This window comes from Lynx rufus, unplaced genomic scaffold (genome assembly GCF_022079265.1).
Source record: "Lynx rufus isolate CCGP_SWC_20201006 ecotype Redwood Valley unplaced genomic scaffold, mLynRuf1.p SCAF_7, whole genome shotgun sequence".
NCBI classification, from domain to species: domain Eukaryota; kingdom Metazoa; phylum Chordata; class Mammalia; order Carnivora; family Felidae; genus Lynx; species Lynx rufus.
This window is the reverse complement of record NW_025814889.1, coordinates 59665105-59681973: the sequence shown is the minus strand read 5'-3', so window position 1 is coordinate 59681973 and position 16869 is coordinate 59665105. Positions and strand designations below refer to the sequence as shown.

Here is a 16869-nt window from a genome sequence, read left to right as displayed (position 1 = left end):
ACACACAAAAAGACACATATATCAGTGGAACGGAATAGAGAGCCTAGAAATAAACCCTTGCATTCATGGTCAATTAATCTTTGACAAAGGAGACAAGAATATGCAATGGGAAAAAGATAGTCTCTTCAACAAACGGTGCTCAGAAAACTGGACAGCCACATGCAGAAGAATGAAACTACACCACTTCCTTACGCTGTCACAAAAATAAACTCAAGATGGATTAAAGATCTAAATGTGAGACCTGAAACTGTAACAGTCCTAGAAGAAAACATAGACAGCAATCTTTTTGACATCAGCCATAGAGATATTTTTCTAGATCTGTCTCCTCAGGCAAGGGAAACAAAAGCAAAATTAAACTATTGAGACTACTCCAAAATAAAAAGCTTTTTCACAGCAAAAGGAAACCATCAACAAAACCAAAAGGCAACCTACTGAATGGGAGAAGATATTTGCAAATATCCGATAAAGGGTTAATATCCCTTAATAAATGTATTCAAAAACTCAAAATATATTGATTTATATTATCAAGGTATATAAGCAATTCAACACTCCCCCCCAAAAAATCAATTAAAAAATGGACAGAGCACCTGAGTAGACAATTTTCCAAAGAAGACATATAGATGGCCAGCAGACATATGAAAAGATGCTCAACATCACTCATCATCAGGGAAATGCAAATTAAAACCACAATTAGATATCACCTTACACAGGTCAGAATGGCTAAAATCAAAACAATAAGAAGTAGCAAGTGTTGGTGACGAAGTGGAGATAAAGGAACCCTTGTGCACTGTTGGTGGGAATGCAAACTGGTGCAGTCACTGTGGAAAATAGTATGGAGGTTCCTCAAAAAGTTAAAAATAGGGTTAAAATAGAATAATTCAACTACTGAGTATTTATCCTGAGAAAATGAACATGCTAATTTAAAAAGATATGGGCATCCCTATGTTTATTATAGCATTATTTACAATAGCCAAGATATGGAAGTGAACCCATGTTTATCCAAAAATGAATGGTTAAGTGAAATAAGTCAGTCAGAAAAAGACAAATACAGTATAATTTCACTCATCTGTGGAATCTGAGAAACAAAATAAGTGAACAAACAAAGAAAAAAACAGACAAAAAGACTCTTAAATACTGAGAATAAACTGGTGGCTTCCAGAGAGGAGGTGGGTGGGGAATGAGTGAAATAGAGAAAAAGAATTAAGAGTACATTTATCTTGATAAGCACTGAAAAATGTATAGAATTGTTAAATCATTTCATTGTTCACCTGGAACTAATATAACACTGCATGTTAATTATACTTAAATTTAAAAAAGAAAAGATAAATAAAAATAAAAAATGGTGTATTGCATTAATTTCTTGATATTCATGACTGTAATATGGTTATGTAGGATGGAATCCACGTGAGGGGGATATAGTAATTTTGCATTATATTTGCAGCTGTTATATAAATCTGAAAGTGTTTTGGAATGAAAAGTAAAAAAAGAAAAAATAAATATGAGGATTCTGTCCAACTCTAAAGTCCCTGGATTCTGGGTATAGACATTGATCATGAAATCACCTGGGAAATCCTGGGCCAAAAAAAAAAAAAAAAGGCTTTGGTCATAATGAGCCACTTGTCCCACCCCCACACCCTACTACAGGCTGTTCCAGAGTCATTGTGGCCACTGTGGCAGTGAGGACAGGGATGCTGACAGAGGCAATGGGCTGTGTAAGCTTTCTCCAACCATGTTTTCCAGCCTGATCACACATGAACTGGGAATTACTGGTGTTTATATATCTAGTGTACTGTTGGATTGCAATATTAACTGAGAGAGCATTGTCTCCCTTCAACCATAGTAGTGGTGTATAATAATTAACAGAAGGGTCACCTGGGTGGCCCAGTGAGTTAAGCAGCCAACTCTTGATTTCGGCTCTGGTCATGATCTCATGGTTCCTGAGATAGAGCCCTACTTCTTAAGATTCTCTCTCTCCCCCCTTGCCTGCTGCCCCTTCCCCATGTACATGTGTACTTTCTTTCTCAAAAAAGTTTTTTTTTTTTTAATTTTTTTTTTTCAACATTTATTTATTTTTGGGACAGAGAGAGACAGAGCATGAACGGGGGAGGGGCAGAGAGAGAGGGAGACACAGAATCGGAAACAGGCTCCAGGCTCTGAGCCATCAGCCCAGAGCCTGACGAGGGGCTCGAACTCCCGGACCGCGAGATCGTGACCTGGCTGAAGTCGGACGCTTAACCGACTGCACCACCCAGGCGCCCCTCTCAAAAAAGTTTTTGAGAATAAAATAAATAGAATAAATATAAAAGAAGTAATTAAAGGGAGGTACTTAAGGGAAAGGTGATTCTCAGAGGATCAGCTTAGTGCACTCTCTCCCCAAATCCTGCTGTAGATCATTGCCTTTCATTGCCAGGCTTTGAAGAGCTCAGTTTGAATTTTTTTTTTGTTTGGGGGAATATTATGCAGTAGTTTTTATTTATTCAACTATAAACACTATGGCAATGTTTTTGATGGGTAACACTTTAGAGTAACACTATATTGCTATACATTTGGTTGAGGATCAGATTGGATTCAGGAACAAGTGAAAACAATAACAAAAATCTTCAAACATTGAAACAAAGAAATACTTTTTTTCTCCCCTTTAATTAAATGCTACTTTCCCATAGGCTTCCCTAGACTGGTTTGCAGTCTAAGGTGATAGGAAACAAGGCTTTGGGCATTCTCAAGAGACTGCAAGTTAAGCTATGGTGCCAAGTAGGAGACTGAAACCCTGATCTGAGTGTTAATCTTAGGCATGTTCTGAGAACAGAGGCAGATTCTCAAATGTTGCCTAGTGTTCTTTCCTCTGAACCAATTATATTTTCCCTTCTCTGGCTAATTCAGTGCAGTAACAATCCTGTCACTACCTTTCCTGGTTATGTGGAGGGAACCTGACAGGAATGTGTGGCTTCTGACTGGAGAGACAATGGACTAGCTTTGATCTATCTCCTCCTCCCGAACAGTGAGGAGTTGCTGAGGAAGGCCTCTTTGGGCAACTGAAAGGTCCTGTGTCTTGGGATAAACATTTCTTACCCTTGGGAAATGGAGGACCTCTCAGCGTGAAGCTGTGAGCTCTTGAAGGCAGCTCCACTTGACCGCTCTCCTCTGTCCCACACGATTCAACTTGGTAGTTGGGCTGTAGGAAACTTTGTTAGATGTAAAAACAAAAAGAAGTTAACACAGGTCACTTTTTATGCCATTCTAAATATTTGTTTTTTTTCTCTCATTTCCTCTTTATCATTTTTGGAGAGGAAGCCCTTTTTTCCCCTTGACCTTTCCCAATGGTATGGATTGATTTTGATTGGTCATTTCCACCAGGAATCATAGATGACTGATGCCAGGTTTAGGAAGGGTGAGCTCAGTTTACATTTATTCAGGAATGCAAGGCTTATTTGTATGGCTATTGGTTTTGGTTTTGGCTTCTTTGTTTGGTTGATTGGTTTATTTATTTAATATATGCCTCTCTAAAAAGGAAACTTGTGCCCAGAGTTGAGTAATGAGGTTATGGCTGCAGCTGTTGGTGCTAGAGAATATCCTAGATGTCCATCCAGAAGCTGAACATTTGCCATGCCAACTGCCCCTGCGCAGTTTGGAAAAGGCAGACTAATTAGTGGAGAAAATTGCTGCTATGGGAATTTCTTATATCCAGAGAACATGTTTTTTTTCCTAAATCAGTTTCAAATTTAGAGTGCAATTTGTTTTTCCCTCCAGTGCTTTGTGTTAAAGAAAGTTAAGTTCTTCAAGGTGATTTTAATTCATTCAATTTAATAACAACCACTGATGAAATGTGTCTATATGCCAGGCACTGTACTAGGCCCTAAAGACACGGAGGTTGGTAAAGCTGTCCTTGCCCTCAAGGAGCTTATGGTCTAATTAAGGGACGAAGAAATGAGTAAGGCACAATAGTGAAGACCACCCATGGATTTATGGATGGATGTCTACTTTAGCTGGAATGAGGTGGGAGAAACAGGAAAGTCTTAGGAGGTTACATGGAAGGCAGAGAAATGGAGAGAGACTTGAGGTAAGAAGCAGCGTGTTCTGTACAGTAAGCTATAAACGAGTTACTATGAAGTGGATAAGATACTCCCATTATGTGAATTGAATTGAGGTCGCCAAGTTTGCTGTTTGAATTTTCTCCCATAAAGGACAAACTTCGTACTTTTTAAGACTTAAAAATATGTAGAATGAATTTTTTTAAAAAATTCCATTATTAAAGTAACAATGCTTATAATGGAAAATTTATACAAATATAAAATATTAAGAAGAGTCACCCCTCCCACGTTTAGTGGGTAAAAACTGTCTTTGACAATTTGTACTGTACTGTTGTCAGAGTTTAAATTTATTACTATTTTTGCATTAAATCTTCAGCCTGAGGCCAATGTGACCATTCTTACAGAATATGATTGCACCTATTGACAATTGGCAATATTGCCATTTTAAGTAACTTTTAAGTTTATTAACTTCACAAATATGTATCTAGCATTAAACTATGTGCAAGGTACTACATTAGATGCTCTTTGAGTTCTTTCTACAAAGGGATCAAATGCCCAGTTTTTTTAAATATAATTTATTGTCAAATTGGCTTACATACGACACCCAGTGCTCATCCCAACAAGTGACCTCCTCAATGCCCATCATCCACTTTCCCCTCTCCCCCACCCCCCATAACCCTTGGTTTGTTCTCTGTATTTAAGAGTCTCATGGTTTGCCTCCCTCCCTCTCTGTTTGTAACTATTTTTTTCCCCTTCCCTTGCCCCATGGCCTTCTGTTAAGTTTCTCAAGATCCACATAGGAGTGAAAACATATATCTGTCTTTCTCTGACTGACTTACTTCACTCAGCATAATACCGTCCAGTTCCATCCATGTTGCTGCAAATGACATGATTCATTCTTTCTCATTGCCAAGTAGTATTCCATTGTATACATAAATCACATCTTCTTTATCGATTCATCAGTTGATGGACATTTAGGCTCTTTCCATAATTTGGCTGTTGTTGAAAGTGCTGCTATAAACATTGGGGTGCAAGTGCCCTTGTGCATCAGCAGTCCTGTATCCCTTGTGTAAATTCCTAGTACTGCTATTGCTGGGTCATAGGGTAGTTCTATTTTTAATTTTTTTTGAGGAACCTCCACACTGTTTTCCAGAGCAGCTGCACCAGTTTGCATTCCCACAAACAGTGCAAGAGGGTTCCCATTTCTCCATATCCTCGCCAGCATCTATGGTTTCCTGAGTTGTTCATTTTAGCCACTCTGACCAGTGTGAGGTGGTATCTCAGTGTGGCTTTGATTTGTCTTTCCCTGATGATGAGTGACGTTGAGTATCGTTTCATGTGTCTGTTGGCCATCTGGATGTCTTCTTTGGAAAAATGTCTATTCATGTCTTCTGCCCATTTCTTCACTGGATTATTTGTTTTTTGGGTGTAGAGTTCAGTGAGTTCTTTATAGATTTTGGATACTAGCCCTTTATCTGATACGTCATTTGCAAATATCTTTTCCCATTCCATTGGTTGCCTTTTAGTTTTGTTGATTGTTTCCTTTGCAGTGCAGAAGCTTTTTATCTTAATGAGGTCCCAATAGTTCATTTTTGCTTTTAATTCCCTTGCCTTTAGAGATGTGTGGAGTAAGAAATTGCTGTGGCTGAGGACAAAGAGGTTGTTGCCTGCTTTCTCTTCTAGTGCTTTGATGGTTTCCTGTCTCACATTGAGGTCTTTCATTCATTTTGAGTTTCTTTTTGTGTATGGTATAAGAAAGTGGTCTAGTTTCATTCTTTTTTTTAAAAAAAAATTTTTTAATGTTTATTTATTTTTGAGACAGAGAGAGACAGAGCATGAGCAGGGAAGGGGCAGAGAGAGAGGAAGACACAGAATGTGAAGCAGGCTCCAGGCTCTAAGCTGTCAGCACAGAGCCCGACGCGGGGCTCGAGCTCACGAACTGTGAGATCATGACCTGAGCCGAAGTTGGACACTTAACCGACTGAGCCACCCAGGCGCCCCTAGTTTCATTCTTCTACATGTTGCTGTCCAGTTCTCCCAGCATCATTTGCTAAAGAGACTGTCTTTTTTCCATTGGATACTCTTTCCTGCTTTGTCAAAGATTAGTTGGCCATACATTTGGGGATCCGATTCCAGGTTTTCTATTCTATTCCATTGGTCAATGTGTCTGTTTTTGTGCCAATACCATACTGTCTTGATGATTACAGCTTTGTAGTAGAGGCCTGGGAGTAGTAGAGTCTGGGATTGTGATGCCCCCGCTTCGGTTTTCTTCAGTATTACTTTGGCTATTCGGTGTCTTTTGTGGTTCCATACAAATTTTAGGATTGCTTGTTCTAGCTTCGAGAAGAATGCTGGTGCAATTTTGATTGGGATTGCATTGAGTGTGTAGATTGCTTTGGGTAGTATTGACATTTTAACAATATTTATTCTTCCAATCCGTGAGCATGGAATGTTTTTCCATTTCTTTGTATCTTCTTCAATTTCCTTCATAAACTTTCTATAGTTTTCAACATACAGATCTTTTGCATCTTTGGTTAGGTTTATTCCTAGGTATTTTACGGCTCTTGGTGCCGTTGTGAATGGGATCAGTTTCTTTCTCATTCTGTTGCTTCATTATTGGTATATAAAAATGCAACTCATATCTATTTGTTGATTTTGCACCCTGCAACTTTGCGGAATTCATGTATCAGTTCTAGCAGTCTTTTGGTGGTCAAATGTCCAGTTTTAAGTGCATGGTTACAGTTTCTTGTTTAATCAGGGCTCCTGGGTGGCTCAGGCAATTAAATGTTGACTCTTGATTTGAGCTTAGGTCATGATCTCACAGTTTGGTTTGTGGGATCGAGGCCCTGCATTGGGTTCATGCTGACAGCGTGGAGCCTGCTTGGGATTCTCTCTCTTCCTCTGTCTCTTCCCCTCTCCCACTCATGGGCATATGCTTCTTGCTCTCGCTGTCTCTCTCTCAAAACAAACAAACAATCAAACAAACAAACAAACTTAAAAAAACACACACACAATAATTTCTTATTTGGTCTATGGGAAATCTTGGCAGGCCAGATACTGTCTAGGAAAGAATAGTCAAGATATGTTTAGCCTATCAGGCATTAATAACAATGAGCAGTGTAACTATTAGTGTCAACACTAGGATTTTTAAAATAAGAATGTCATGGGGTACCTGCGTGGCTCAGTTAAGCATCCAACTATTGATTTCTGCTCAGGTCATGATGTCATGGTTCATGAGTTTAAGCCCTGGTTTGGGCTCTGCACTAACAATGTGGAACCTGCTTGGGATTGTCTGTCTCCCTCTCTCTGCCTCTGCCTCTCTCTCTCTCTCTCTCTCTCTCTCTCTCTCTCTCTCTCTCTCCCTCTCAAAAATAAATAAATAAACATTTAAAAATAGTAAAATAAGAATGTTGCACCAAGCCACTGCTTGTGAATTATACTGAAGAGTCCAGTGACTGGCTGAAAGTTGTTAAATGAACATAGATATTGGCAGTTTTAGTAAACTTAAGAGTGAAGCTCCACAACTAGCAAATTTTTAACCAGAGACTTAGTTATGGACTCAAAATGAGCTCACAGATTATGTTTTTGTTTATTCATTTAATCAATGAATATTTACTCATTGCTGCATGCCACATTTGTGATAGGCCCAGAGATCACTCTTACAAAGCTAACATTCTGACAGAGTCCAAATAAGAATGAGAGAAAGTTGAAGGCGCTATGGTCTCCATGGATCTTTGAGATCTGTGAAGCTAGGGTTGTTGGTGGTCAGGCTATGTTTTGGTAGACATAAAGTGTGAACCAGCCAACATAGTAATAAACATGAATTGGGTACCCATTTTGTTAGCATTGCCAGAAGATGGGAATTAGGCTAATTTCCAGAGAATTGTATCCCCTCTTCTTTCCCCATCTTCAAAGTCATGTAATCAGATCATAAATATGGTGAGGAGCTTAGATCAGCTCTCTCTTCCCAAATTTCTTTCATCACTGTTTGTTTGAGGCAACATGATATATAATAAACACTGAAAAAAAAAACAGCTAATGCTGTTTACTTCCTGACTTGTTTTGTTTTGTTTTTTAATGTCTAACAGACTCTTCCTACCTATTTTTGATCTATTAGCACTCACTATGAACTAAAGGCTTACACAGAATTCATTGAAGGAATTCAAATAATCCCAGGGTGTCAGTGATAATACAGAAACTCTACACACCAAAGCACTTGTGGTGTTTTGCATGCAGAAGTGAATTTTATAAATAATGAAACTGGCCAAAAGAAATAACTAGTGGAAAATCTCCATTTTGTTGTTTCCCCTGTGACTTCATTAGCCAATAGACCCGTGTTTGAGGTCCTACAGCTGGTCTAATCAGCCCAAGAATGTAGCCCCTTACTTTACTTCTGCAAATCCAGCACCCCCAACCTTCACCCAGGGATTCCTCGAATCCACATAGTGAGTACAAATATCAATGAATTATACTTTTTTAAAAAGGAAATATATTTTTTAAACTTGCTTTGGGTAATTTCTAAAGAAATTTTGTTTGTAATGGCGTTCATTTTTTTAGGTGTTTGGCCACTTTTGTTTTCTGAGGCTTTAAATAGCTCACCACCTTTTTAGAACTTGAGCTGCGTCTCAGAACATACATTCATACACACATATACACATTCGTACACATATATACACATGTATGTGTTAACAGTTAAAGCTTATGTCTATTTTATTAAAGACTGGATATTTTACATTATTTTTTTTTTAATGTTTATTTTTTGAGAGAGAGAGAGAGAGACAGAGTGTGAGCAGGGGAGGGGCAGAGAAAGAGGGAGACACAGAATCTGAAGCAGGCGCCAGGCTCTGAGCTGTCAGCACAGACCCCGACACGGGGCTCAAACCCACGAACCATGAGATTATGATCTGAGCTGAAGTTGGATGCTTAACCGACTCAGCCACCCAGGTGCCGCTAAAGACTGGATATTTTACATTCTGAATTCTTTAGAAGAATCTATAATATAGAAGCTTCATAACAATAGAAGAAAGCAAGGTATGATTTCAGTGAAAAAAATACTTGGTTTCACATGATGTAGCTGCACACTTAATAGTCATTAATCCTAAATTTTGAATTAAGGTTCCCAAGTGAGCTACATCTAGCAGAAGAAGTATTTAACCGATAACTCTCATAGGAGAGAAAGATGAACAATTCTCCGACTTAATGGAAGGAACATTAACTAGGGAGTATTTAAACATCCTGAAAATAATCACAAACTTTCTGGAAATGTAATAATGAGGGATGTGTTCAGAGACATTGCCTCTAAATATATAGTGTGTAGAGTGGGTTGTTATGAAATTCAGTGTCTTATGGCTTGACTTGCTATTGTTATATAAGGTGGAGTGGCAAAGAGTTTTACATTTTCTACTTTTGTCCTCAGTAAAAATAAACTTCTTCCACATTTTACAGGTACGCTTTCCCCGTTGTTCTCAGTTCTACTTTGGATAGCAGTTGCAATCTGCACATCGATGCTGTTTTTCTTCTCCAAGCCTGTGGGTATTCGGCCATTTCTTGTGTCAGTAATGCTCAGATCAATATATACAATAGGTCTTGGACCTACATTAATACTTCTTGGTGCAGCTAATGTAAGTACTTTACTTAGCTTTGTCCTATTATAAATTAATTAAAAATGTACTGACTATAAAAGTGTAACTATATATTTTAACTCATGTATGCATACTAAATTCTTATGTGTTGTGAATCCAAGTTAATGAGAGTTCAATTTGTACATTCTTAATTTTGAGGAGAAAAAAATGCCAAGTAAAAATTTGATATATTTAAGAAGGTGGCATTTGAGGCGTGACTCAGTTCTGCAATCAATTTAATCCAATCCAGTTTTAATGCCTTCTATACCCAAAGCTATTGACAAAAATGCTTCTGAGCCACTGTTAACATCCTAAAGTGACTTCTAAATCACCCAAGAAAGATTAAATTATATTTGGTAGAATTTTAGAAGTAAGTACCTTTTATAAAATGATCAAAGAAAAAAGGATTGCTATATGAGAAAATACGAAATTGGTCTCTTTTTATGTGAACAAAACCTATAAACCTGTGAAAGACAGATGAAATTAATATTTTTTTCACTAAATTTTAAAATATTAGAACAAAGGAGCACATTTCAAAACCTCTGTTAGGTAGGTTTAGAATAAGTAAGCCAGAGTACTATTGTATAGCAATATGTATAGCATTATTATTGTATAGCAATAATGTATAGCATTAATGTATACAATTATTAGCATATTATTGTATACATTAGCATATATATTATATATGTATATATATGTATATATTAGCATATACAAATAGCAATAATTGTACTCAAGAGATAAAATTTTAAAGGGATTAGACAGCTTTCTACATGGTATATCCATAAAGGAATATTAAGAAAAGGGCAAATCCTCAGGTTAATGAAAGAAAAAATGTTCGGGGCTCCTGGGTGGCTCAGTCGGTTAAGCGGCCGACTTCGGCTCAGGTCATGATCTCGCGGTCCGTGAGTTCAAGCCCCGCGTCGGACTCTGTGCTGACCGCTCAGAGCCTGGAGCCTGTTTCCGATTCTGTGTCTCCCTCTCTCTGACCCTCCCCCGTTCATGCTCTGTCTCTCTCTGTCTCAAAAATAAATAAATGTTAAAAAAAATTTTTTTTAATAAAAAAAATTAAAAAAAAATGTTCAATTAGTATATTGCTAATATGTCTGCTGAATACCTGAAGCACTGTCTATATCTTGTACTGTGCTTCTAACATAATGTCCTATATTCTGGTATCTGCATAAATGACTTATCTCCCCTACTACATTATACATTTCTTTTTTTTTTTTTTTTTTTTAATGTTTATTTATTTTTGGGACAGAGAGAGACAGAGCATGAACGGGGGAGGGACAGAGAGAGAGGGAGACACAGAATCGGAAACAGGCTCCAGGCTCTGAGCCATCAGCCCAGAGCCCGACGCGGGGCTCGAACTCACGGAGCGCGAGATCGTGACCTGGCTGAAGTCGGACGCTTAACCGACTGCGCCACCCAGGCGCCCCATACATTATACATTTCTTATGGATAATGATTGACCATTCAGTGTCTTGGATTGTCATTGGTACTAACAAATATTTCTTTAATGAATTAACTAATGAGTGAGTGAATGAATGAGTGAAAAATTATCTTTGTATTCTTCTACATTTACAGTGCCTTGTACATAAAATACATGGCAAGTATTTACTGAGAATGAATAAATGAAATAGTCAACCAAACTTTTGAGAATTATAAAGCTGAGATAGAATGACCAAGTCTGTGTTTCTGACCATTAGCATATTACACTTCTTTGAAGGTTCAACATGGTATATATGACAGGTCCCAGTTAGAACATTCAGGCAACCAAATTACCAGTTATTCCTCAATCACTGTCAATAAAGGGAAGTTTACTGTACATGCAAAGAGATCTATCAGTGAAGAATTCTGTCAAGTACCAAATATACGATTCCTAAGCTTTTTGAGGGCAGGGGTTGTCATGTTCATGGTATAATCCTGCCCTCCTCACTCCCTCATTCCCAACTCCATTTTTCTCCCACTTCATGCCTACTACTTAAACATTCAAAAATTATTTACTTGAACTGAACTTGTACTTTGAATGTTTTGAAAATAAGCTAATTTTGCAATATTGCCAACCAAGCTAATTGAAGAATCTTCATGGATTTATCTAAAATTTTCTAAATTGGGGTGCTTGGGTGGCTCAGTCAGTTAAGCGACCGACTTTGGCTCAGGTCATGATCTCGCCATTTCCGAGTTCGAGCCCCACGTCAGGCTCTCTGCTGACAGCTCAGAGCCTGGAGCCTGCTTTGGATTCTGTGTCTCCCTCTGTCTCTCACTGCCCCTTCCCCACTCATGCTCTTTCTCTCTCAAAAATAAACAAACATTAAAAAAAATTAAAAAAATAAAATTTTCTAAATCTATTAGAAAACTTGAATTAAGGAAGTCTGGCTTATTATTTTAAAAAAATACATTCAATTTTGAGCCAGATTATTTGAAGAAGCAAATAATATTCATAAAATGGCAGCTGGTCTTCAATAAGACATTAATTCAAGAAAGAGAATCTAAGTTTGATAAGTTGAAATAATAGCTAGCTAGAGTTGGGCCAGAAAAAAACAAGCATTTATTGGGCCTCTGTTATCTGATAGACATTGAAAACACCAAGAAGTGGAGAATGTGGTTCTTGCCATACAGAAGCTTCAAGAACATATAAAGAGATAAGGAAAAACATTTTAATGTCTATTGTGGAAACCAAAAACATTTGGAATTATTTTTCCTTTCCCCCTTGGGGACAGGTTAAAAAGATGATTTCTGCCTAAGGTTTGGTGAGAATAGTTTCATTACAGGAAATGACAATTCATATAAGAGGCAAGTATTGTACTTTAATTTCTTCATGGGGAGAAAATACATGGAAATGTATCTTTCTTATTAACTATATGAATCTGTGAATACTCTTCTATTTCTCACGGCATAAAAAATCCATTTGCACACCCCCTGAATGGTACATTATAATTTGGTAGTTCAGGGTATTTTGACAAAGAAAATAATCAACTTTAATTTGAAACAAACAAACTGGATAGAATAATTGTGATTTTGATAATATTGATAGAAGTTTTATCTATAGTTTTGATATTGTACAGATGAATAAAATGTTTTAGCCAATAATCATTCACCTTAACTTTTAACATAACAAGCTTCTTACTGTGCTTTACCATTTCCCAGGAGGCAGGAAAACAATTCAAACATTAATCAGTCCTGTTTTGTAACTTAGGATTTAATATATTTATTTACTTAATTGGTACTTAAAAGTTTGCATTGTGTAACAGGTAAAACTAGAAGTGCTAAAATTATAAGTATCAGAAGTAGGGAGAAACAAAAGCAAATATCTACCTGACAGTTATGCCTTAATGAGAATCAGAATTCGAGATAGGCAGATCAAGCCTCTGAGTGTAATTTTTCTCATCAGTGAAATGAAGATATTAAAGCTTAGTCTTCACCCACCACTTGTTGAAAGGATGAATGTGAAGATTTAGAACAGGGCAGTAACAGTGATGCTATAATACCAAAAAAGGCTACCATTTATCAAGCTCCTAATATGTGAAGTGCTATTTAATTGTAAAACATTGGTACCATAATCATAAAAGTAATTGTGTTTCGGTTCACAGAGAGTTATTTGTTTCTGACTCAGTGTCTTTCATAATGTTAAGGAAATGTAGACAGTCACTTTTCTGGAACAGGAAACAAGTGGAAGGAAAAACCTCAATGTATGTTCTGAGCATTTAATATTATCAGTTTCTGTTTATTATGATGCTCCATTTTTATCATCTTCACTCATTTCTAAAATCAAAGTTTTGCTTAGATTGCAAATAATTTCTCTGTCTTGTCACAAGGGTTCTCTCAATGTTTAAGATGTTTCAAAAAATTCAGGTGTTTTTCTCTTAAAACGCATACCTTATAACCCAGTACAGCTTACTTCTCATTGTCTACCTTGTAATGGAAATTAACATATTGTTTTGGTAAATATAAACACATTTTATAAATTTTGGATCACCTAATATTTCTATACCACTAATAATGATAATATTCCCAGTCATATGGATGCTATATAGTGTATTTAACCATTCCACTGATTTTTATTATTTATATTTTTAGATATTTTTTCTAATAATGCAGTAAATACCTGTGTAAGATCTTTTAATATCTTCTAAATACTCTTATGTGCAATGTTATTTTCTTCTGTAGTAGTGCCTGGAAATGTGTAATTTATTTAGGGCACTTGTAAATTATTTGCCTTTCTACAGTTATTTGTAAGGTGAAAGTGTTTCCTTCTGCCGAAACTTGGTCTTGCCATTTTGCAGACAGGAGAGACAGGTGGAGTTTAGCAGATAGCTGTCTATTAGCAATAAGCCACAGTGTTCACATTTAGTAGTGTCATGCCCTCAGTTACTTACCTGCAGATAGTTTCCTGGTAGGGCTCATGTTACTGCTATAATGTTGAGCCCACCATATGTTCATTTAACATATACAAATTCAATTATATATTCTGAGTCAAAGCATTCTCTCTCTCTCTCTCTCTCTCTCACACACACACACACACACACAGCCTGTGTTTCATATAATATGGTCACTAAATGCTCATAACTAATTCTGTATATGTGCTGCCGAAGCGAGCACAACTCATAACTAATTCTGATATTCACTTGTAGTAGTAGAAAACTGCTTCAGTTGCTGGAGGAAGGACTAGCATGTGTTGAATTTATTAAAAGACAGTATAGTTTACACCATCCTTGTTTATGATACTGTTTTGTCAGCAATTTAAAAGATTTCCAGGGTGATATTGACTACCTGAAAATTTTCCTATGCTTTGACCATACAACCATATCCTGTGTAAGATGTAACACTACTGAAATAGAGATTTTTGAATCAAATCGCATCAGTTTTAGTAAGGATGATGGTTGATGACAATATAGTAATGTAGTTAATATGTAGTTCAATAAATTCAATTTTACTTTTCAATAAATAGTAGATGGCCTTTTTCAGCAGGGGTGGGGGGACGCTATAGTTTATTCCTGGAAAATAGGTTATTGTTTTCCCCTAGGTACAACGTAAGATGGGGATAGAATTCCTGATCAGGGACATAGAACCAAATAAGACAAAAAGGATAACATAAAGGCAGCTATAAATTTCTGTAATCACATAGAACAGTAAAATTTAAAGGACGTCCCATAGAATTCTAGACTGTCGAGGCACCTTAAGGATTATTCACTTCCAGGCATTTCATTTTAGAAATGAGTATACAGAATCCGACAGAGACCAGGAAGATTTACTAAAGCAACTGGTGGCAGAGCCAAGAATGGAGCCCAGATGGTCCAACTTCTAGTCCAGTGTCTTTCTATTCTGCTGCACTGTTAAAAGTCCTGCAAAGACATATCAGTGAATTATGAAGCATATATGAAAACAGTACTGTACTATATAATTAATTTACCCAATTAAAATTAATGAACTTGATTCACTCTACATTAATTAACAAATGGACATTAATTTTGTTTTTGCTTTTAGAAAACCTATTGGTAAATCATTTTTCAAAAGGCCACACAGAAAGCTTACATTGATGCTGTTTCCCTACCCGACTGCCTGCTTTTCCCCCACCATCACCCGAGTCACCTCATCCTCAACAAAATGTACAGTGAAAGGCAATTTTGAAGAATAGATGGAAAATGTTAAAAATATGTGGGACAGTTGTGGTCATTTAGATTAGTATGCTGATTCAAGAGTCTTCTCAGCACCAATTCAAAAGGGGCTGGTCTTTTAACCACCTTGTCAAGTTCCCACTCCCTCTATTTATCATTGCCCACACGGACCCTTGCCTCAGAAACGAAGATTGCCTAGGTAACGGTATTGACAAATGAAGGACTAGTTAGACAACATCAAGCGAGTCATGGCATGAAAAGGGAGAATAAGTTTTGTAATTTCTTCGTTACTATAAATATTCCCAACTTTCATGGAAATGCTCTATAAAAACAATGTATACATTTCAGGGTCACGGTGCAGGAGAAAACAGAGTTCAACTTCTTTCCTGCCCACATCACTTATTCTCATACTTATTTCTCCTTGGTATGAACAAAGGACAATTTCCTTCCTTCTGATATCCACAGAAATAGATGGATGTCACTGCCAATATCAACTCCACTCTAGTTTGAGACGTAGTCAAGAGAACAGGGACATATCCATCAACACCAAGCTCTAGATCAAAGTTCAAGGAAAATAAAAATCAACCTGTAAACAAAGAAGGCAAACCTTTATTTTTCATGCAAAAGTAGCAGTGGCTTTTTTAGGCAAAAATAAGGCTTTTGCATTATTTGAGAACTGAAGTGTATCGCTTTGAGAACTTGAATTCAATGTATTGTTTTTCCTCAGTGTATAGATTTATAAATAGTTTTCCTGCATCATTTTTTAATGATCCAGTTTAGGGAAGTAAAGATCAGGAAACAACACGTGAACAATTTGTCTTGAACATATCCACCCTTCTGAAAAGTCATAATTCCAGGTTTTAACTTTATTTTTTACAAAACTAATTATTTCTTTTTTGTATTGATAAACTATAGTGGGTGAATCGAGGCAAATAATTTGAACTTAAATAGCCATTCAAAACAATTTAAAGAGTAAAACGTTGAATATTACTTCACCTAGACATTCTGTATTTCACCATCTTCATGGTTGTTTATTGTCAAATAGCACACTTATCTGAACACCTTGTATATATTTCCTGTATATATTTGTATATATTTCCTGAGTTTTTTAAATGATGACTTTATATAATATTAAACTTACTCTTGGATAATAATCATAAAGACATTATACTGTAACAATGCTTAATAATAAAGATCTGATGATGAAATACTAAAATAATGAAGTACAACTTTCTGCTTGACATTATTCAAGTTCTCAAAAAGACGATGGAAGAACTGATAATACTGATTATTGAAAAGATAGTTAATTAGTTAATACTGATTAGATAATTAGTTAATTAGATAATACTGATTATTGAAAAGATAGTTAATTAGCATGGTGAAATTTTAGGGAAGGTTGAACTTCTATGCTATTGATTCAGTTTGACTGTTAACACATTTCTCATTTTGTCTGTATTGATTTGGACTTCAGAAAGTTGAAGGAAAAGGTTTTTCCCATCTCTTAAATTTCACTTCTGCCTCAAAGTGTTATGCTCCTTCTTATGTTATTTAAAATCATTCCATAAGGCAATTTTTTAAATATATAATATAGCTAAAGTCAAC

The 16869-nt window shown here is 36.5% G+C and overlaps 1 protein-coding gene across 5 annotated transcripts in view; it reads left to right on the top strand.

The window, feature by feature from the left end:
- Positions 1 to 16869, top strand: part of ITPR2 (inositol 1,4,5-trisphosphate receptor type 2) — a 500503-nt gene that overhangs the window by 398523 nt on the left and 85111 nt on the right. For all 5 annotated transcript variants that reach the window (XM_047065390.1, XM_047065392.1, XM_047065391.1 and 2 more), the window contains exon 49: positions 9474 to 9649. In XM_047065390.1, coding sequence (XP_046921346.1) covers positions 9474 to 9649 — 176 coding nt within the window. The remainder of the gene's footprint in view (positions 1 to 9473; positions 9650 to 16869) is intronic.